The following is a 24,039-nucleotide window of genomic DNA, read 5'->3' as shown; positions in this document are numbered from 1 at the left end:
CAACCTCTCCTCACATCACGTTTCCTCACTCAGACTGCTGCTTCCTGGGCATTGGGTGCGTCAGCTGACTGATTGGACGCCCAGAAGCCGCAGGTTTGCGAGTTTTGCGTCGGCTGATTGTGTTGTGGAAGCGCCGTGTGGTTGCCGCTTCCTCTTCAAGTGGTTTCTTGTGCTGTGTCGTCTTTCCACTTCAAACGCTGTTATGACACAGCAAATTACCAGAAACTGACAATACAAAACCTGGCTTTAAATTTAGGCCTCATATTTGTTGAACTTGGTAATGAACAGACTGGATTTCTGTAAAGATTTGCGATAAAATTAAATAATATATATTTTTTAATACATTTAAGGGCTTTAGTAATAACTATGTTACTATGCTGGCACATCGTTGTCTAAATTATCTGAGTAGCAGGTTTGATTCCTGGATCATGCTGCTTTGCCATCAGCAGCTGGAGCCCTGAGAGAGCACAACTGTCCTTGTTGGTTCTGGGTATCCGGTTTGGATGGGAAATACCGTGTCTAAATTCGTACTGTAGACATCTTCATCTTCACCCTTATGGAAAGCTTTTTGGTAGACGGTTCTAAAGCAGCACAGAACCTTCATTTCAGAAGTTCATTTGCTTTCATTAAAAACTGAAGATATATATTGGGATATGAATCTAGTGGAAAGTTACAGGGATGTAAACAGGTTTTCTTTGAGGAAGCAATGAAATCGGTATGTTAAAAAAATAAATAGAACGCATCAAGACCTCAAAGGTCTCTTTTCCGCGGTTCTTCAGCTCTTCGCCTGACTGTGGGTTCTGGATATCGCTGTCTGTGTTTTTAAGCAGCAGTGGAGATATTTTACTACGATTTGAATCTGGAGGAAAGTGATAATGAAGCTCCTCGGCTTCGTTTGAGGCAGAAATTAATAACCTGTACATTTCTACCACACTATCAACATCACAGGTGACGCCTCAAACCCAACTCTAACCTGTTTAATGCAAATCTATTTCACGCTGTACTGTAACGCTACAGCAGGTCACTTCATGTGATCAGTATCTGTATCCTGATAAATTTTTAACCACATTTACATTCAGTAGTCAAATACACCTCTGCTCAGTCCTAACGAAAAAGCCCTTCACTGTGTGGAACAGGAAATGTAAATTACACCTGGAGTTTAAGTTCTACTGGGAATGACCAGGTGCAAATTAAGGTCTAGAATTGATTTAGCAAAAATAACAACTACACAACAACTCAAGACCACAAGGATTTCTTCAAGGGTTTTAGCTCTTTGACTGGTTGAGTGTTCTTCACATTGGTCGAACAATTTTTTAGTAGCTTCTTTCTTGGTCTATAACCATAAAAAGAACTTGTTTGTGTTTGTAAGTACAAGTAGTGATATTTTACTATGATCTTAATCTGGCAAAAATAAAACACTTTCTGTGTTTAGTTGAAGTAGTGTAACAAGAGACAAATGACACTGACATTTATGCCTGGAACAGCACTGCTAAAGTAGCCAAATTCATGATTAGAATAGATTTTGGTGCATCTTTAGTTCTTTACTCCTTTTTTCATGGTAAAAACTGGTGGAAGAATAGTTACCTTTTGTTAGTAGATAAAGAGCCCATTTTAATTAGGGATATTTTATTATTATGACCAGGCGGAAAGTTTCAGGGGCGTACGCAGGAAACAAAGGACGGCCTGTACATTTGTACCTTCGCTCCACCAACGTTTAAGGCGGTGCCTCAAAGCTCTCAAATGCAAACTGAATGTAAATGCATTCCATGATGTAACTAGAGGTGTAGTTCATTTGTTATGCAATTACATAATTACATTAAAAAAATGAAGGTGCAGCAGAAACCATGACAATTACATTAATAACTGCAATCCTCAGACTGGACTCGGACTGACTCGTGTTTATATAAAAACTTTTGGTCAACTTTTCGTGTGGTCCGATTCGAGACTTAAAGGAAAAGGTGAGAGTAGTATGGGGATGCGTGGGAGGAAGTGTTCAACAGGTTGTTTAACTTCCTGTCTGAGCGGCGCTGGTGAGAGAGATCAGTGCGTCTAAACGAACAGCGCCAGCCTGTCTTACTGACACACAACAACGTCTCACTGCTATCTCACTAAACCAGTCGCCCGAGCACACACACACACACACACACACACACCCAGTGACACATGAAAGGCTTACTATTTAAGTGACTTTCGATTTGGGTGGAAGAAAACAGAGAGCAAGACAGACAGAGAGAGAGAGAGACTGACAGTACACAGAGACAGGAGTCTATGTTTACTAGAATGTTCCTCTAACACACCCCTATAGCACACAGGTAAACGCTCACGCAGGAACCTGGAGATGTTAAACATTATGCTCTACACTGACGACCTGGAGCACCGTAACCCTGCTCCTCCTTCACTTGAAGCACTTATTGCATATCCTGCAGGACCTGCCTGATGTTTTGGAGAAGTTCTGACTCGGTCCGATTATCTACACATCACATTTCGGTTCCTATCATCTCTACACGCTATTTAATACTTCTGCATTAAACCTGCGTGTGCCCTGCGCGTAGACGTGGAGCCAAAGCTGTAATAGATCAGCACTCTGGGGTTTGGATTCTCAATCAGGGATTAAGTCTAGTCATAGGCTGCATTCTGTTTTTAGGTAAAATCTCCATACATGCTGTGTAGTCCCAGACTAGCATTAATTTCTACCTCTAAATGATTCTTAGACTTTATCTGTTGGTCTTTAGGTAATAAAGACCCACCTGGATGCTTCTACCTGATCTAGAAAGCCTTTCATGGTCTCCTAGGAAAATGGGGAGTGTACGGCATCTAGGCTACAGTAATACATGCACGGGTACTAGTATATGAGTGTGTGTGTGTATGTGTGTGTGTGTGAGCGCACAGAAGACCCCCTCCACCCAGCCGGTGGCCTGTCCCAAATCAGATAAGGGTTTGTGGACGAGACAAGAGTCTGTACAGAGAACTGCACCCCACCCCCTCCACCAGAACCACACTGTTCAGACTCGAACCCATCAGAACACACTGCTCCTGCTCTATTACAGCCTTCCAGACCTAAGGAACTCTACAGCACATTTACATACCCTTCTACACACACACACACGCACACACTGGAGTGTGTACTGGAGCTATGAGACTCACTAATCTTTAATAATGTTAATTATCTGTTGTCTGATTTAGAAACACGAAGAAAGGTTCAGACAGAATTTACAGATTCTACTCTATACATGTAATTCATTTTTTTGTTTTTACACCTATAATTCAGTACATTTCAGCCAATCATTTACTAAATTGTAAAAATAAATAAGCAGTCATTTTAGTTCATATCAACTTAGTCTTATTAGTTTAAGCATAGTCACCTATTAACTGTTAATTATTCAGTATCTAATAATTATTCAGTATGTACCAATTACTCAGTATTCAGTAATTATTCCAAGTGTTAATTCATCTACAATTCTTTTCATTAAGCTAAATAATGTAGAGTAAAGAATGTAAATAACTAGTATTATAGTATTAGTATAGTAAAGTATATTCATTACCTACATATTTCATATCTATTAATTATTCAACACATACTACATTTTCAGTATCTACCGTTTTTATACAATTCCTTCTAGTAATTCAGTGTCTATTTTTTAATAAGCATAATCATTACTCTGTATCTGCTAATCCTTCAGGATCTTTTGATTATTTAGTAGTAATAACTATTAATTATTATTCAGTATTAGTTTTGCTCTGTACCCCCAAATGATTTAGTATGCTTTAAATATTTTGTACCTACAATTAAATAAATAAAATCTAATTACTCAGAATCTGTAATAAACCAATATTGAACTTATTGATTGCTTACATACAGGCCTCCAGTGTTAAAAGGCATAATTAAAATAAACTAATTATATTCAATTCACAATTAAACACATATTTTATGAATAATAAGTCATTAAACTTCACATGTTGTTTTTTTTATCAGGAACACAGAACAGGGAGGATGAGATAATGCAGTTTGGAAACTGAAGCGATTTGTTTAGTGTAAACGCTCTCAGTGTAAACAGGTTTAATAGAGGCTGGATTACGTAGTGCTCTCTCTCTGTACAGGTGAGTCTGAGCGTAGCGTCTGATTTCAGGCCGCAGGTGAGCAGGTGAGTGTTCTCCGGGTCGTAAAAGAACCCGAGTGGAGTTACGTAAGACTCGGCCGGAGTTGCTGAGAGAGCAGGAGGTCAGATCACCAGCAGAACTGGGTCACTTCTTAGTTTCACTTTCAGAGACCTGCTGCTGCTGCTGCTGCGGAGGCTGGAGCTCCTGCAGGTGGAGTCCTGATTTTGGGGGGGGGGGGGGGGGGGGGGGGGGGCGGGGGTTTGGGGGTGTATGTGGACACTGTGTTTAAATATGTGGATGAAGAAGAGCCTTCTGAAATGTTTCTGCTAAATCTGTGGTCCTGGCAGAAACACTGACCCTGAAACCCCCCATTAGATTCAGGTGAATCCAGCAGGTTATCTGCAGGTAGCTGGTTTTAATTCAGCGTTAACCGCTGTTTGCTGCGTGTGATCGATTAACATAAGCATTTAAAGTCTGGACTCACCGATTCTTCTCCAGCTCGTTGTGTGTGGACCTGCAGAAAACAGAGAGACAGAACATTAAAACACCACCACCAATATAATACAATATACTATATTTTTTGCATTATAAGGTGCACTTAAAAATCCTTTAATTTTACCAAAAAATCATCAGAGCTCCTAATAATTCAGTGCTCCTTATGTATGAATTCTATCAGTCAGGTATTAAGGAGCAATAAAGTCACTCCACTGAAGTACAGAGTTATACAGGAGTTTCAGTTCAGTTCTCTAGCAACGAGACTGGAGCAGTATTAGCACTAGCTGCTAAGTGCTAAGCGCTAACTCTTTCAGCTCGTTCAGAGGTGAGTAAAATCATCCTCTAGCCTGCTGCTACCCGCAGCTAGCACTGCTGGAGTGGTTAGCCGCTAATGCTAATGCTAATGCTCCAGCCTTAGTGCTGGAGAAATTCCTGCATCAGGTGTTTCAGAGCTGAGAAATCACCAGTACGTTTAATACACGGACGAGAAAACACTAGATTGTGTACACTGGGCTCATTCAGAGGCCACACTCAGGCTCTATAGCGGATAAAACACGGCACAGATTTATTAATTCATCTCTACATCTCCACAACCCCCACCCTCATCTCCATCTCCTCCCTCATCTCCATCTCCATCCACTACAGCAGTTATCAGCAGGCTTTGTCTGACCATCACAGAGAGACGGGGAGCGCTGTGAGGACGGCATGGAGAGCACGAACGACAGGAAAACTAAACAATGGACAAAATCTGGACCCTATAAATGTGCTGTGAGACATCGAGATGGAGAGTGAACATGCAAACCTCAGTATATATAGAGCTCTCTCTCTCCCTCTCCCTCTCCCTCTCCCTCTCTCCATCTCTCCCTCTCTCTTGGAGCAGGAACCAGTGTGTTGTTAATAATGTAAAGTGAATCAGCCTCTTTGTGTGGAAACACAGTGAAGAGGAGCAGTCTCTCGTTCTCTCTCTCTCTCACTCTCTGTCTCTTTCTTTCTCTCTCCCTCTTTCTCTCTCTCTCCCTCTTTCTCTCTCTCTCTCCCTCTTTCTCTCTCTCTCTCCCTCTTTCTCTCTCTCTCCCTCTTTCTCTCTCTCTCTGCAGGTCATGTGATCACTTTGCTTTATATGCCTTGTGTTGTGTCTCCCTGCAGCTGAATCGGTTTGATATGACAAAAAACTAAATAACAGTGTGAAATTCTCACGGGGGATTTACTAAATTTCACTATAATTCAGTGGTGAAAATGTGAACACTTGTTTAGAGTGGTTCTGATGTGAAACTGATCCTACACTGTGTTGTAGGATGTTCTGGTTACCCTAGTGTAAAACTAGTGGTGTGCAGAATTCTTTTTTTTACCAAAAATGCCCCGGTCCCATTTCTCCCCATGGTTCTACCACTGATCACTACCCCTCTGTTTAGTATGTGCAGGTCTAGGGGAAGGAGGTGTTCTGGTTATTGTTAGGAGGGAGGGAGGGGTTAAGGGGAAGTGTTGGAGCTACATGATCCTTCAAACTCAGATTTTTCAGAGGAAAACTTCAAACGGAGAACTATGAGAATCACCAACAAAAACCGTTAGCACAAGCCGCTAAATAAACCCACAAATGTTTTTTTTATTCGTTAAAATCTTAATTGCATGTAGATTTAATGCATTTTAACCTGAGGCTGCTGCTTAATTTAAGGTGGACCAAGAAAATTTAAATTTGAAGAAGCTAGTGAATAGTTAACCACCCCTCGTAATTAATATTAAATATATATTACATACATATTAAACAGGCTTTAAACTGCAGCAGCATTTGAATGCTCAACTATCAAGAAAACAGGTTGTAGAAAAATAAAGCAATCTACATCCAATAAGCTCCTTTTTAACAAATAGTTTATAGAGTGATTGTTGGTGTTAACAGGCATGAAACCTGCTATATTGTTCAACCCACAGAAAGATGTTTAATGTTGTAGAAACACTCATAATATACTCAGAAAAGCACACTGTGATGCAGATATCAGGGGACTGAATGTACGATATCAAGGACTGGATGTACAGTATCAAGGAAAAGCATGTAGGACCCAGGAGTGACTCTACTAAATCACTAAATTATTAATTATTTACAGAGCAATAATTACGTCATGTTAAACCGGAGTGTTTTGATACACAGGCATATAGTAAGGGAGGTTTGCACGTACAACTGCAAAAGGCCGAGTTAAAAAAAAGGAAGATGAGAACGCCACACGCAGGCAGGAATAATAGGCCTAAATGTCTGATTGTTCCAGAGGGACGGCTGTAAATGTTATCACTGTTATGATCGCTGTGTTTACCTGGGCAGGTTATAGCTCTTTTGTGGAAGGAAGGGCTGAATGGAAGATCCAGCTAAAGCCTCCACTAACCCCCCCCTTCCCCCTCCATCTACACCCCCACCCCCCTCGCTCATACAGAACACTCAGACAGGTATTCTCTCAGATCAGATATCACTCTGATCACTCTGCATCCCTGCATTCCTTCCCTTCTGCTCTCTTTTACACCCAGAGAGAGAGAGAGAGAGAGAGAGAGAGAGAGAGAGAGAAATAGCAAACGTCTGGGTGCTCGGCCTGCACAGACCTAAAATCACTCATCAAGATGTCTGACACTCAGGAAACCCTGTCTGCACACACACACTCATTAAATCCAATACTGTAGACGCATATAAAGGATCTGTACTCTCTGTACTAATGCATCTTTTCAGCTGCATGCACACAATGTTCACAATTTCCCACTTTCACAATGCACACATTCTGCATCACCACAAATAACACAAGACAAATGTGCATTTAGAGAAAACCCCCTTTAAACCTTTTCTAAACAGGAAGAGTCATATTTCAGCACGACACGTTCATCTATTCACCTTGGCAGCTGGAAAACAAGGCTCGCTGTAAATAAAACGCAGTTGGGGACGGTGGAAAAACTCGTACATGTACAACAAACAAGCGTTTCTACTTTAAATAAATTAAAACATATGTTTAGGGTCATTTAAAATCTTCCATGCAGTAGGTAGTTAACTATGGTTTACAATGATTAAAGGCGATTTAAACAAAATAAAATCCACTCAATAGTGATTTTTCGTTAAACGTAAGTTTGGGAGTTTTGACCCGGTCCCTAAGCGCCATGCTGCAGCAGAGCCGTTTGACAATCAGCTGATGAGAGCTGAACACCCCCCTCTTCCTCCACCACCACCATTAAAACACACACACACACACACACAGCAGCTGAACTGACCAACATTTACACGTTTAAAGCTTCGAATAAGCCTCGATATTCCCCAATCATGATCTATAAGTCTATAAACTGCAGGTTATGCAGGGAGCTGATGGGTTCGCTCAGTTACAGACTGCTGCTGTACTGAAATACAGAAACTAGGAAACGTAACGCGACACCGAGCTCGATATTAAGCCACGTAGTTGTGCTGTCATAGTGATATGAGGTGTTGTGTAAGGTCTGCTTACCTGTTGTGAGTGCTGCTGTACTTTTTATTTCGGAATTTCCTTTGTCTCTGGTAGGTCGAGCTCTGAATAGACGGAAACGTCGAGGCATATCCGTGCTCACACTCTGCCACCAAACACACAGGAGAATGGGAGTCACCATCAGAACAGAGCTAAGCTAAAACCACGTATCACTCCACTAACACGACATTTCACCACCAGTTCAGGCTATTGTTTTACAGCACTAAATACAGCATACCTCTTTCTCTCCTCTCTAAATACTCAGCAGCTTCCAGTAACCTCTGGATATTCAGCACCGCGGTCATAGCTACTGGATTTCCGATATCTAAACCACAGCTATTGCTTTTATACCGTCTGATTGATTAAAGCGAAAGGATATTATTAATATCCACCAGTTTATTTATTTATTTGTATTTTTATATTATAGTTTTTTGCTGGTTCTGACAAACGAACGTCGACCTGAAAATGCTGTTTTTCCTCCTTCCCTTTAAACGTTTAAAACTCTGTAGCTAGGTTAGCTTTAAAACACAGCTTTAAAAACAGCGAATGCCGTTTAAATAGTAAAATATCAAAGGTACTTTAGGACTAAAAAGTTGTATAAAATGAATATAAAGAGTATAAAAATGCCCCGAAAGCGCAGCAGCAGCCTGGAAAGGGTCTGAGTCTGCTCTCCTCCCCCAGTTTGTTTACCCAGCTGAGAGGAGAAGGAGGTGGAAGTGCGCATGCGCAGCAAGCAGCAACGTCGCAATGCCTCACGGGAGATGGAGTTTGTATTTACTCACGGATCCCGAGAACTGACAAAGTACTTTTTTAGAAATGTGTTTTTTTGTTTTGTTTTGTTTTGTTTTTTAGCATTTTTGATGAAAATGCTAAATAAACAATGTTAATAGCAGCCTTATGTTTTGCATTTGTTTGACTTTAATTCATAAATTCATTACTCATTAAAATATTTTAAAACAATCGTTGTAAGCACAAGGAAGTGATTAGTGCATGTTTAACTGTATGATTTATATTTTTACATTTCTACTTAATTATATTATCATCTAATAATTATAACATTAAATTGTTACATTATTATTATTAGCGTATAATAATACACATGATAATAATATTTATTTGTATAGTATCTTTGATAAGCAAAAAAACCCTACCAACATAAACATGACTAAAAGAATAAAAGTACAGTAAAATTCTTTGTCAAATAACAAAAGAAATATAAAGTATTTACGAGTATAAAGCATGTAAAAGTAGTATAATAAGCGCTAATACCTGCAAAATCGATGTAAAATTAGAGAAATAATGAAACCAGTTCATAATGTCTAATAAAAAATAAGTAAATATGGAGTTTCTACTTCAATAAAAGCCCTTTATTCCGCAGGCTGTTGTGGGCGGGGAGGATTTAACGGCCACGCTTAAAGCCAGGCCCAGCAACACGTGACGTCAGGGCAATCCTAGCGTGTGATTGGAGGAGAGCCCGGCAAGCGGTGCCAACACCAACAGGGGAGACCAATCAGAAGCGCGGACGGTGTCCATGTGGAAACCATGTGAGTGCGCCCTCCCCAACACAGGGAAACAAATACGGAAAAGTTGGAGGATCCTGAAGCGTTTTAAAACTTTTGCTGTTTGATCGATTTAAGATTTTACAACCGAGATTAAACAATGAGTTTTAAAGTAACTTTATTTATTAATCTTATTGTGATGGGAAATTGTGAAAATGTGAGGTTATTGTTTTACCGAAGCGCGTTAAACGAGATTTAGCTTTCAGGGAAGGAAGTGAACATTATTACAATCAGAGATAACTCATACCTTACTCAACACTTTAAACTACCTTTTATTTATTTTTAATAAACATAATAATAAATATATTTATATATACACTGATATAGCACGTAGAGTGTAGGTTATTATTGTTATTATGAAGTACTATGAAACTTTACCCCTGTTTGTTAAATAGTTTTAGTGTAAATATAAACATTTAGAGCATTCTGAGAAATTCTCAGTAGAACTTCATATCCAGGTTATGTCTTAACTATCTGTACTGGTCCTGTGCTGTGAGTGTGATACTGCACCAGTCCTCCCAGTCACTGAACACCTGCCCGTCTCCCTCCCAGTGGGGCTGAGGGGTGTCAGTGGTGTTAGTGGTGAAATGAGCACAAAGGACCAGACTTGTAAAGGAGCTTTCCTCCGGCAGCGCGGCGGGGCAGATTTATAAACTGGGGCAGCGGAGAGGGAGGAGGGCGGCCTGGAGGAGCGGGACAGCGCGCGGGGGGGGCCGGTAGATAGCCTCGGTTAAAGCTGCTCTATAGGAAGATTAACCCCCACTATCAGATACATCATCACTATTATTATCACCATCATCACCATGCTGCTGGTGCACTTGTGTTTAAGCTGAGCTAATAGATAAGCTGGTTATATATTTATTTATATATAGTTATATATGTTATCTGTGCTGGACTGAGGTGATGAGCTGTGAGGGAAAGTTGTGGAGCTGAGCTCCGGCTGGATGAACTCGGGGCTCCTTTGTTGTCTGAGGCGGGTGAGACTGAGCCGGGGCTCCCCGGCTCCGCTCCCCCCACCCCCGGTCTCCTCCTCCCCCCGCAGCCACGGAGCTCCGCACTTACTTCCGTCCCGCCGCTCCGCGCTCTCGATGTAGCTCGCCGCCTCCAGCAGGACCTGCACGTTCTTCAGGAAAGTGTCTATCTGCTCCATCTCCGAGTCCCCGGAGCCGAACACCGAATCAAACCGGCAGCCGGACCCGGACAGCCCGCGCTGCTCCTCCGCCGCGTCCGAGTCCAGGACCGCCGGGTCCTCAGCTTTCCCCTCCCGCCGCTGCCGCTCACTTCTCACCATGTCTGCTGGAGCTGCGGGTCTGTGCGGGGCGGTGCGGGATGCGCGGAGCTGTAGAGTCTCAGTGGTTCTGATCCCGCACTGATCCCGCAGCTCCTCTGGATGAGAGAGGAGGGGGGTGTTGTTGTTCTGAGGGCTGGAGATCCGCAGGGTCCTACTGCCCGCCCCGTTCAGCGCTTCCATTCAAAACACTGACTGATTCTTTTTAGTGAATCATTTAAAATTGAATCTGATTCACGCGTGTAAACCCGATATTTATAGAATAATTCAGTTAGGATAGTTAGTTAAAGAGAGATACACATTGCATTAATATACATTTTATTTTTTTCAATCCACTATTTGTAGCATGTATTATAATGTTCAAGACCAAGTTTAACAGTTATAGCGAAATAACAATATAATAATATAATATTTATCAACAATAAAAGTAGCAATTTAACAGTTTAAACATATGGATTTGTGTAATGTATGTGTAATGATTTTTACTGTTTAATATTTATCATCATAGACATTTTTCATAGTATAGATATATGATTATTAGAAGCAGATATGCTGATGTTTAACATTTAATGCTGACTTAAACACCATGAAACGAGTATGCTAATCTTTAACATCCAATAAAGCTAAAAACTGCTAATTAAATTTATTTTAGAAACATATATAATACATTATACATTATAATACATTAATAATACAATAATAATTCATTACTAATACATTAAATGTTTATATCCACGCAAATGTTTTGTTTAAAACCTAGTTTATGCTAAAACCACTAAAATATAATATTTGTTATTACATCCTTATATACATAGATATTATCACAGTTTAAGCTGGAAATAAAAAATAAAGCTGAGAATATGTATGCTTATGTTTATGCTCATTTAACCTATAATTTGTTTCTATTTTTTCAAATTTTCAAAGTTTATGAGGAAAATGAGGAGTGAGTCGTTGAATCAGCATTTGATTCTTTGGTTCAGAACAGTTTAAAAGAATCAATTCAGTAAACTGAATCATTTTTTTCTATAAAGTTTTATGTTATACTCTCAGTATTTACTGCAGGTTAGTTGTCCCCTGCGTTATACACAACAGATTAGAGTTTAAATTAGAATTTAGGGAAAAATATTAATGTTAATTCTAACCCTGGAATTAAAGAGCACTAGCTAGTGTCAGTTTAAAGTGCTCCTATTTGAGTAAAGTTAACCACAAAAATATAAAACTGAGAGCAAAAAACTAATTACTTTAACTTCAATATAAAAAAGATATATAAATATTTTTATATCTCGAATATGGGCAAATTACCACTATCTAAACTGTTTGGCCATTCCATTAGATTTAAAGTAATCACGCTTTAAATATATTTACTGATCATAAAATCTAATCTTTGAAGTTTTGGTGTTTAGGTTAAGCTCAGTGGTGGATGTGGTGGCCACCCGTAGTATATAAGTGATTGCTACACACCTCAAAAATGTTGTAACAACTATTATTGCATCTATAGAACGGTTACATATGATCACACCACTCTCACTTACGTAGCTTTAGGCTCTGAACATCACAACTACTGAACATCTACACACAGTTTGAAGTGAGTGTGTGCTAAAGTCATGCAGTTAGCACCATTTTAATTTTTAGCGTTAGCTTCTATAAGAGTCTCCCAGCTCAAACTGAAAATAGAGACAAAGTTTAATTTAATGTTCCTATCAGATTGTGCATAAAGAACCTTTATGTGCATCATGAACATGTTTTGTTTTGAACATAGACCTGTTCTATTCTAACTTGTGTAAAAACAGGTATAATTTGTCTCCTGGAGCTGCATAAGCGTATCAGTGTGAGTCGTTTCGGGGATGGATTTGTTTTTATTCATAGAGAAACACAAATCCAATGCGAGTAAAGATATGAATTAATAACTGAGTCTTTATAAAGAACGCGGCTCAGGCTGGAGTGTCTGTATATTTCTGTATGAAGGCGATCCTGACGCTGATCTGAGCTTTAATACCTGTTCCTCAGGGTCTCTCCTTTAGCATTTTAGCCTGGTTAGCAGTGTGGATTGGACTGGTGTGGAATGGTGTTGACCGGACAGTGAAGTGCTCTTCTCCAAAACTTCAAAGTGGCCAATCAGCTCACAGCTGTTTGAAGTGCAGTTCAGAGAGAGCATGAAAGAGGACGCTGAGAGAGCAGGACATCAGCTCTGTGGCCTTCAGCACTGTGCCTAGGTGTGTGTGTGTTTATAGTGTGTGTGTGTGTGTGTGTGAGAGTGTGTGTGATCCTCTGCTTTATGTGCAGGTGTGTCAGACCCGTAATGACACTTTACAGTGACGTCCTCCTGTTCCCGCTGCGTCATCTCCTCTTTAAATGGACTTAAGGTCTTTAATTAAGGTGGTATTGCTCGTGTTCTCGAGAGCCGGCATCACAGTAAAAGCTAAATGCCTCTCCGCCCTGCAGAGTCCTGCCGCCTGACTGATGAACACCCATTCCTGCAGCTTCTCCATGGAGACGCCTCCTGACCTGCTCAAATATTTAACACAGTGATTCATTCTGAGCGAGAACCTCAGCAGCATCTGATCAGACTCGTCTCAGAGTCCCCACAACGGAGTTTAACCAAGTGCAGAGAAGATTTGTGATCGTTTGTGATCACAACCTATTCTACAGCTGCAAACCTACCAAGACATTACATCACAGACTGAGTAAGGAGAGCACTGGTCATTGTAGCAGCCAAGAGGCCCATGATCACTCTGGAGGAGCTGCAGAGATCCACAGCTCAGGTGGATCAGGAGAATCTGTCCACAGGACAACTATAAGTCCTGCTCTTCACAAATCTTCTCTTTATGGAAGAGTGGAAGAAAAAAAGCATTGTTGAAAGAAAGATGTGAGAAGTGCTGTTTTCAGTTTGTAGCTACAAGTCATGTAAGAACACAACACAGTAAACATGTGGGAGAAGATTCTGTTCTCAGATCAGAACAAAGCTGAACTTTTTGGCCTAAATGCAAAGCGCTGAACACACCATTCCCACTGTGAAACATGGTGGGGGCAGCATCATGCTGTGCACCCGTAAATGGTTGTGTTGGAGGTAACTTGGTGGGGTGGGTATAGGGATTGTGGTGAGGTGCTATCTGGTTGATGTTTTTGGAGTTTTCACAGGGTGGGATTTGGTCTGGTTTCTCTACAGTAAATTCCACACTGTTTACCACTGAATTCTACAGAGATTCTGAAACTCTGGTGGAGTTTTCCTTTAATAGAAGTGTTTTACAGTATATCAGTGAGGTGTGTGTGGTGTGTGGGAGTGTTAGGAGTGTGGGGTGTGTGTGGTTTGTGTGTGTGGAGAGATATTGAGATGACTGTGGTTCAGGATTTTACATTTTTACTCTCTGACGTCATAAACTGCAGCGTGTGGCTCACAAACAGCCGCTGTGCTCCACTTATAATGTGAATCGTAAACCAGGGACCTCCCAGCCTGAGACCTGAGTGTGTGTGTGTGTGTGTGTGTGAGGTAATGGGTGTATAATGGTGTTAGGTAGGTCCTGTTTGTGAGTGTTTCCTGTAGCCCTGATTATAGCAGGACTGTGAGACACTGTGTTTGACCCCGGCACAGGACGTCTCGTTACAGGATCAGGCTGTGATTGTGTGTGTGTGTGTGTGTGTGTGTGTGTGCGTGTGGGCGGGGCAGAGTGTAGATTCTGGACGGGATTGGTCCACATGTTCTATTATAGCTTCTGTTAAACTGCTGAATAAACTCTGAATAACACTCTCAGTAATTCTGTTACAGGGATTAGAAAACTATCAACTGCAGTGTTTATATTTCTGAGTAAAATTGTAGTATTTAAATATAAATAATTAAATTCCTAACAGTTGTAATTACTAGTAAATTATTAGTGGTATCCAAGAGGCACAGCAGAGTAAAATACACAGATTAAAGCTGCTTTATCATCACTGAATAAAATATTTAGATTTATCCAGAGAATCACTTATTTTAAACGAGCTTCAGCCCTGAGGAGACGGTGCTGGATGGTTTCTGGATGGTATTTAGCTTTTCTTTTGCATTTTACAGCTTTAACGTATTTCTGTGGATTAAAGCACCGTGAGCTGTGGTTACTGATGATTAAATTCTGTGAGTGTAGCTGAATGCAGAGCTCCTTGTTGATGTTTTGGTTCTCCGGGTTCTGTTTATACAGGTTCTGTTTATACAGGTTCTGTCATTCCCTCTTTATCCCTCCTCATCACTATTGCACTATTGTCTCTTGTCTCACGTATGTCTATACTGGATCTGTGAGCTTGTTATATTGTACATTTAGTGTCTCTCATTCTTTTAATATTTATATTTTATCTTGTTGTAATTCCAGTTCTTTGTAAACATGGAGTACTGTCAATAAAACTACCTGACTTCTTCTTGTTAACTTTCTCTAGCAGTTTATCTCAGGATCGTTAGATCATTAGACTGTAATTCAGTGAACACACTCTCTCTATCTCTGTAAGTTACGTACATTTCTTGGGAATGAAAACGCGTGAGATTTTCTGTGCTGATGAAATAAAACAGCGTGAGTCACTCAGAGTAACTTCTCTGTATTTATTAAGAGAAACAGATAAACTCCAGGATGAATCTCGCTAAAGTTTCAGCTACACTCTGTTCTTCTGCTCAGGGTAGATAACAGTGTGGAATGCAGTAATTTACTCAGTAAAACCTCATAAATCCACACGGTTTGAGGTAAATGTGTGATGATTTATGGATGATTAGCATGATGTTTCATTTGATCAGTCTGAAGCTACAGAACAAAACTAGCCTAAAGAAACTATAGACACTAAACACATCCTCACATGCCTGACTGACTACAGATACAGAAATTGTCTGAAAAAAACTGGCCTGACCAGCTCAAACTGGTAAAGCTGGTAAAGCTGGTTGACCAGGTTAACTGTTAGGGCTGTGCTTTAATTTGAGTTGTTGGTTTTTAGTCCGTCCACAAATACGACAGACCTGACCAGATAAGTCAAACAGCAGGACCTGAACACACCACTCAACCAGCATGACCAGCATGACCAAACTGCTGACCACCATGACCAGCATGACCAGGCTATTCATGTAGCATCACCAAACTGGTTATCCACCATGAGCATGCTAATCAACTAGCATGATCAGCATCACTGTTCCAGTAAACTAGCATTATCAAACTGCCTGATCATGATGGCCACCATCACCAAGCTGGTTGATCTATATGAGCACTCTGTTCAGTTAGCATGACTGAGCTGCTTAACCACCATGACTTACTAGCATAATGTATCGGAGGAGGCGTGTGCTGGTCTTCTTAACCCTCCTGGTCTTGGAGCATCACTAGTGATAGGGAGAGTCCTAGTGAGTGGGTTGGGTAATTTGCCGTGAAAAATATGACAAAAATAAGAAAAAGAAATGTTTTACTCCAGAACACAGAACCTCCTTAATAACTGATTCAGAATGTCTCACTCTTCTCACTCTACTCACTCGTCTCACTCATCTCTCTCGTCTCACTTGTCTCGTCCACATGCTCACACTCTCCAGCATGAAGTCAGAGAACCTGTTGGACGCGTGTGAGACGTTCTCCTCCCAGTGGCTGACCTTTGGTTCCACCATCTATTGTTGTCCAAAGTTCCCAGGGATGGACATCTGGCGTGTGTGTGTGTATAGTGTGCGTGTTCATAGTGTGTGAGTGTGTGTGTGTGTGTGTAGATTGTAGAGGGGGTGGGGAAGGGCTGGTAGAGACAGTCTGTCACCTCCTTATTGTTTGGCTTTGAAGACGGCCCTCCATCCAGCATCGTTAACTGTGGTGAAGAGCTAACCTGTGATTACACACACACACACACACACACACACAAACAGTGTCTGAGTTAAGTGGGCTCTGGCGGCTCTTTGATAGGCGGGACTCTGGCCTGAGGGCTGCTGGCCTGAAGCTCTTGGAGACGATTAAAGAGAAGGAAGAGATGATTACAGGGGTTCATGTTATTTTGTCCTGGTTTAAAGCTGTAGTGCAAACAATCAGATGTGCTGAATTTCCTCCAAACTCCACTGTAATCAGACGTCCGAGTGTCTGCTGATTTTACACTGACATGCTTTGTCTATAAATATGTGATTTTGCTTTAAGTGCTTTAAATGTGATCACACGGATGAATTGATATAATTTGACGGATTGGATGTGCTGGGGGTCTGATGATGTTTATTTGTTGATGTTTCAGGTTCAGCCTGAAGAGTGAGACTCACTCAGTCAGTTAGAAAAAGACACAGAGAGAGAGAGAGAGAGAGAGACAGATAGAGAGAGACAGACAGACAGAGACAGAGAGAGAGAGACAGACAGACAGACAGAGAGAGAGACAGAGTGAGAGACAGACAGACAGAGAGAAAGAGACAGAAAGAGAGAGACAGACAGACAGAGAGAAAGAGACAGAAAGAGAGAGACAGACAGACAGAGAGAGAGACAGACAGACAGACAGACAGAGAGAGAGACAGACAGAGAGAGAGAGAGATAGAGAGAGACACAGAGAGAGAGAGACAGAGAGAGGGACGGATAGAGAGAGAGAGAGAGAAAGACAGAGAGAGAGAGAGAATAGTATTAGTTGAGCATCATAAAGGTCTAATAGGAAAAGGACTGGTTAAGGTGGAGACCCAAGTTTCCTCACACTTCCTTCCCCTCCTGCTACACTACACACACACACACACACACTACACAAAGTACTTCCACGCTATCTGTGGTTGGTGCCACAGTGGCAGAATTACAGAATTATATAATTAGACGGTTTGACTTTTAAGTTGTTTTTGGTGGTTTTTGTGGTGTTTAACTGCTCTGTAGGTTAATTTAGCACTTCTGTCTCTCTCTCTCTCTCTCTCATTTTCTGTTTAACTAATATATGGATTATCAGGGCTAAAGGCTACAAACCCTGGTGTTGCTCAAAGCGGATGATGAAGATATGTGTAATAAACCGTGTGTGTGTGTGTGTGTGTGTGTGTGTGTGTGTGTGTGTGTAGTGTGTGTTACACTGTGTGGTATAACACCATCTGTGTGCTGTAACAGTGTGTGTTTACTTTATTGGTATTATATACAGTATCAGTCAATTTCATTAAAGTCATTTAATGTTTTTATTTTTTTATCTATTCTAAACAACATTTCATCAGAGTATTTAACCTTATTTACAGTTATTTACACTCACACACCTTACCAGCACTAACACACAACACCTGATCACCTGTAGTCAGAACACCTGTGTCGTCACGTAGAGTTTAGGGAAGTAGGTGTTGATTTGTGACACAGCCGGAGATTCACACTTAATGTTAAAACTTCCGTAATTTAAACTAATTTTTAACTTCTTTACCCTTTTTTCATTCGTTCACTGTACTTTTTGTGTTTCTTCTTTCTTTCTTTATATGAATTTATGATAAAGTCAGTGTTATAATCCGACTTTCATCTGTTTTTCTGTTCTCCATTCTTTCTCTCCTCTATTTATTTTCTCTCTTTTTGTGCTTCTTTCCTGCGTTCTTTCTTCTCTCGGTTCTTCCTCTAGACCTCCTCCTCTCCTCCTTTGTTCTGGTATTGTATCTAATTCTGGGTGGAGGGTGAGGTCATGCTGTATGTCTGTATTGTTTTCTGGTTGTGGGGGGGTTTGGGGGGGGGGGTGTAGTGGGACGCGTTTGGCTGCAGCTGCAGCAGATCCACCTTCAGATCTGTAGAGGGAAGAGAGGGGAGGGGAGGGATGTTGGGGGGGGGGGGGGGGTGTAGAGGAGGGGACTTGGGGGGGGGGGTTTGGGGAAGTTTAAACACATCTGGTTGGAGCACAGTGTAACAGAGAGACGACAGTGTCTGTTCTGCTCGTCTGCTGCTGTTATTCACGTTACCACTGTTTACACTGTTTACAGGAGTGCAATAGTGATTCAGTTTAATTAAACATGACATCTTGCTGAATGCTGACTGTCTTTATTGAAGGGAAATTCCACCAATGTTTCAATGTTCCAATGTAAAATTTATGACATTTATGACGTCTTGTCTTTGTAGTGAATCTTGTCTTTGTTTGCAAATCACTGTATTCTCTTTTTATTAGTTTTTTACACAACGTCCATCTTTTAAAGTTGTGGTGTGTTGGTGGAATTCTTTTGTTGTTTACGGCGCATTCTGCTGTTGATTTCTGAGAACCCTCTGAGTGAAGTGCGTCTCTAAATAACCTGCAGTTACAGGAACTTCCCCCGAGTCCCAACCAGCATCAGAACACCCAACTCCTGCACACTGAACTCAGGGTTAGGGTATGAGGACGGAGGAAAGGGGTAATATGAGATGAAGACTCTGATGTTGTCTGTTTAACCCATTTACGCGTGTTTTTACACAGGATTTAAAATCAAAGTTTAACCCAAAGAGCAGAACCAGCAGAAACATGTGCTGAACAGAAGAGAGACCCGCTGACCCGGTGTGACGCTTCAGCCTGGAGCTTCTGTACAAAACACCTATTAATCACCCTCACCCTCAGTGTGTGTGTCAGGGCTAACAACATGGCTGACATCATTTTTACTGGCCTTTAGTCCAGCCCAGATCATGTGTGTGAGGTTTTAACCTCCCCACTTAGCACACACACACACACACACATTTATATATGACTGTCCACCATCAGCTTCAAACCCCTGTAATCCTTTCTATAAGCAGCTCCTTGTCCTTGGGTGACTTTACTCCAGATAAGGTCAGCAGATCATAAACTCTCTCAGACCGACTGTAGGATCTGCATTCCTCTACAGCACAACACCATGCATTTCTCTACTGACATCATCTGTCTCACTCTCTCTGTCACACACACACACACACACTCAGAAAGTAAAATACCATCAGTTTCTAATCCCAAATCAAGAGCTTCCCGCAGCTGCTCCAAGGCCATCAGAGACAAAAGCATCTACAATCCCCCCCCCAAAGACCGAGTCTGCTAACCCCCCCGTCCACCCACATTAACCCCATTCAGCCCCACCGGGTCGGGGCGTGTGGATCACACAGTGGGGGGCGGGTTTAGAAAGTCTCGATAGAATAGTCGTGTAGTGAAGTGGATAACTGGGTCTCTGCTCCTCTGTGAGATCTGAGTATCTGGAGTCCAAGTCTTTACCGAGTCTCGAATGTGATCGAGTCTCGTCTTAAGTCTCTGAGGTTAGAGAGTCTCTGTCTGGTAAAACTCTGCATTGGATGTTAAGTCTTAAGTCTCATTGGTGTGGCTGAGTCTAAGTTGAGTCTGAAGCATTTGGAGTTCAAGTGTTGAATTTCTTAATGTAGAATCCAAGTTAAACCATAGTTTTCTGAGTGGAACGGCTAGTATTTGGGAAGGAAGTCTACACTAAGTTTGGAGTCTCTGTGGTTAGAGTCTGAGTCGTGTCTTGAATGTGCTGTAAGAGTTAAATCTCATTAGTGGAGTTTGATGTTGTTGGTGTTTGAGTCTGAACCGTGAATATTTGTCTTGGGTGATTGAGGTCTCCGGGGGGGAAATCTTAGTTAAGTCTTGCAAGTCTTGAGTCTTTGAGTCTGATCTTGTGAGTCTAGGCTGGTGGACAGGTTCCCAGTCTGGTGATTGAGTTGAGTCTGAGGTGAGTTGTAGTTTTGAGTTGTGTATTGTAGTGTGAGTCTTCAGTATTTGTGGTATCTGAGTGTGAGTCTCTGGTGATTGAGGTGCACTGAGTAGCATCACTCTGCTAAATTATGGGATTTCTGGTTACGGTTGTCTGTGGATCACCATCAGCTGAACCTGTGATCTCCCAATGACCAGCTTGTGTTTACACAGCTGCACCAATGGAGTGCTGTTTGAACAAGCCAATCAGAAAAGAGGTAATTTACATCAAAAAGCCACATAGACACAAAGAGCAGCCAGTTTTACTGTAGGGTCAAAGAGTCAGAGAGTTTAAATAGGAAATGAGCTGTAACTCCATCTACAGCAGATCATCATCCATAATTCACACACCAGCTCCCAGAACACACACACACACACACTCACTGCTCCAGGGGGTGGGGAGAGTGTGTGTGTGTGTGTAGAGGATGGTCCTCAGGGACAGTGGTCTTTCCTTCAGGATGACTGTTTATTTTCTCTAATTTCATTTCCTTTTTTCACCCAAAGATCTCCAAACTCGAGTTATTATTTATCGCTGTGTGTGTGTGTGCTTGTGTGTGTGTGTGTCTGTGTGTGTGTGTGTGTGTGGAGGGGACCCCTCTGCTAAACAAAGGGCACAGATGGCTCTCAGTAGCCAACCGTGGGGTGTGGAGAGAAAAAGAGAAAGAGAGAGGGATGGGATGGAAAACAGCAGTGAGAGAGAGGAAGAAAAGGAGAAAGAGAAAAGGAGAAAGCTACATACAGGTGTGGAAAAAGAACCAGAGAGAGAGTGTGGGTAGGACAGATGGAGAAACAGAGAGAGAGAGAGACAGAAAGAGAGAGAGAAGGAGGAGTGAGGGGGTGGAGTCAGGTGGATGAGTCTCTGTGAGTGATCACTGAATCGGTGATGGTTATCTTATATCATCCAGTGCTGAGCTCCAAGGAAGAACATTGTGTGACAGACAGACAGACAGACAGACGTGTATATCAGGGTTAGAGGATAAGCTGCTGCTCTACAAAAAGAACATTCCTGTCTGTCTGCAGGTCCTAAAGCTCACACTGATAAACCAGAAGACTACTGGTATATTATATTAGATATTTTGGTTTAACTAAGAAGAATTTTGTTCAGAGAAAATAAAATTTTGCATTCCAGCATTAGCAATCATTTCCTCTCTGTAAAACATGGTGATGGTAGTATCACAGTTTGGGCCAGCCTTCCATTCTGAATTATATCAGAAAATTCTAAAGAAAAATAACTTTATATCAGCTGAATCTCAAAAGGTTATGGGTCATGCAGCAAGACTACGACCCAAAGCACACAAACTGTTTTACAGAAAGCACAGAGAGAAGGAGAAAAACAGAAAGAACAGAAAGAGAAAAGAGAGAGAACGGGTATGATGATGTTAAAGGGGAGGGGGGGGGGCAGCAGGTGGAGAGCTCCTCTCTGTTTCTGACCCTCATTAAAGTTCCTGTATAAAGCCTCCTAAAGATCCAGGAGCTCAGGAGACCCGCAGTAAAGGATCCTGCACCCAGTTCTGCTCAGATCCCTCAGTCTGTGTTTCATTCAGGTTCTAACTGGTTCTGACTGGAGCTTCTGAGCTGTAGGAGGTCTGGAAATGGTTCAGACTGGTATAACCAGTGAGGATCAGGGCTGTCAGATCTGTCCAGCTGAGCTCACTGTGAAGATCCAAGTTCCAGAGGCGAGTGGAACCACGAATGAGACTGTGGTTCTTATCAGATCAGTTCTGGGTTTGAGGAGTGATGGATGAAGGTCTGGATCTGTTTATCTGGGGGGGGGGGGGTTCTTTCTCCTCTGAGACTCTAGAACTCTTCCTGTTCTCCTCCTGTAGAAGCGTGATCACACTGATGGTGAATAAAAGGCTTTTTAACGTCTCCTTCCTGTAACATTACACTGTGAGACGGCCCTGTAGCACACACTCTCAGGATATATGTGACCCAACACACACACACACACACTGCTCAGACTGATGTGTGTGTGTGTGTATGTAGGTCATGAGGTCACTGTGAGCTTCACTGAGTTACACTGAGTAAAAACACTGCATTGATCAGAAACCTGACTCTGCCCTAAATAACATTATTCTCACACACACACAGCAAACAGGGAAGCTTCTAGCCTTTACCCCAGTAATACAAAACTGACATTTCCCCAAAAACATTCTTTAAACAAGGGTAGTTTTTGGTCTAGAACTCATGGCATTTACCCCAGAGACACTTTTCCCCAAACTAGGGCCTTTAGGGCCACTTTGCTCAAGCTACAATATCATTTATTTAACTTCTGACTTGTTACTTTGAGGAGATTTCCTCAAGATATGGAATCTGTAGCTTTTGGCCTGATTTATTTAACCTTAAGGTGTATTTAACAAGCTGGGGCATCTTTTAGCCTTTTTAAACATTTTACACATTTCAGGCCTTTATTCAAACTACACTAGCTTTATCATAGTACCTGCTCTCTTAATCTAGGGGCTCTTTTCTAAACCAGAGCACTGGTTTTATTTTATTTTATCACTTACAGCACTTTCACAAACTACAGCAGCTTTTAGTCTGACATTTAAAGACCAGTTTACTTGAATTTAAACATCGACTAACTCCAGAAACTGAAAGCTAACTGTGAGCAGGTTGCCATGACCACGATCTGCACTTATTAAGCGTATATTATATATACATTCTTTGTGACTGCCTGTGTGTGTGTGTGAATCAGAGCGTGTGTGTTTGTGTGTATCTGCAGTTCTGACTCCATTAAAGGTTTTGTTCACGTCTTCGTTCCTCCTCCAGCCTCTTCCTCACTGTGACCTGCTGACCTCTTTTCAGAGCCAAGACACCCCCCCCCCCCACCAAAATCCACCCTATATACCCCATTAAACCCCTTACTAACCACATCCACCCTATCCTCTGCTCCTCTCTACGCCGCTGGGCTCGCTGGGGGGGGTCACTATTGTGTGGTGCTGTATTGTTGTCTGTAGGGTCACGCTCACGTACGAGCCGTCAGTCACTCAACTAAAGACTGATCCCAGTCCACCATCTGCTGTAGCAGCAGGAGCTGCAGGACCTTCAGAGTCTTACATCAGATGTTTAAGAATGCTCAGCCTGAAGCCTGAACTATATGGACAAAAGTATTGGGACACCTGCCCATCCATTGTTTCCTCTGAAATCAGGTCTGTTACAGGTCTGCCTCTATTCTTTTGGCAGTACTTCTTTATCAAAAATATACAAGCTGTTTGTGCATTTGCACAGCTGTGTCAGCAATAGGTTTAACTTAAAGTAACTGAATTCAGCATTCATTAGAGAGGGGGTCCACAAACATTTGGACATACAGTATCTGGTATTTTATTGGACTAAAAATAATTAATGGTAGAGAGATAAACGCAGAACCAGATCTGCTGCTGCTGCTGGAGGTCGATCCCCTACCTCCAGAAACTGTTGCATAACTGTTTATCAGAGTAATATTATTAATTTAATTACCCACAATTCTCTGTTCACATCATTTGTGAGGAGGGGAATCCAGAATCAGAAAAATTGGGTAAAAACAGCAGAAAAGAATCTTCAAGACTGAAGTTAATCTTAA

General features: G+C 41.6%; 1 protein-coding gene across 2 annotated transcripts in view; it reads right to left on the bottom strand.

The window, feature by feature from the left end:
* Window positions 1–11,012, bottom strand: part of mxi1 (max interactor 1, dimerization protein) — a 29,760-nt gene extending 18,748 nt beyond the window's left edge. The window contains exons 1-3 of one of the 2 annotated variants that reach the window (XM_022665450.2): window positions 10,676–11,012; window positions 8,058–8,160; window positions 4,583–4,612 (exon numbers count right to left, since the gene is read on the bottom strand). In XM_022665450.2, the coding sequence (XP_022521171.1) occupies window positions 4,583–4,612; window positions 8,058–8,160; window positions 10,676–10,904 (362 nt within the window). In that variant the 5' untranslated portion in view covers window positions 10,905–11,012. Of the gene's footprint in view, window positions 1–4,582; window positions 4,613–8,057; window positions 8,161–8,292; window positions 8,822–10,675 lie in introns of those variants that run through there. The other variant, XM_022665451.2, reaches the window with a different exon arrangement.
* Between the last annotated feature and the right edge of the window lie 13,027 nt (window positions 11,013–24,039).

Source organism: Astyanax mexicanus, chromosome 23, assembly GCF_023375975.1.
Source record: "Astyanax mexicanus isolate ESR-SI-001 chromosome 23, AstMex3_surface, whole genome shotgun sequence".
In the NCBI taxonomy this organism is placed as follows: domain Eukaryota; kingdom Metazoa; phylum Chordata; class Actinopteri; order Characiformes; family Acestrorhamphidae; genus Astyanax; species Astyanax mexicanus.
The sequence above is the reverse complement of the archived record's forward strand: the minus strand, read 5'-3'. Positions and strand labels throughout refer to the sequence as shown.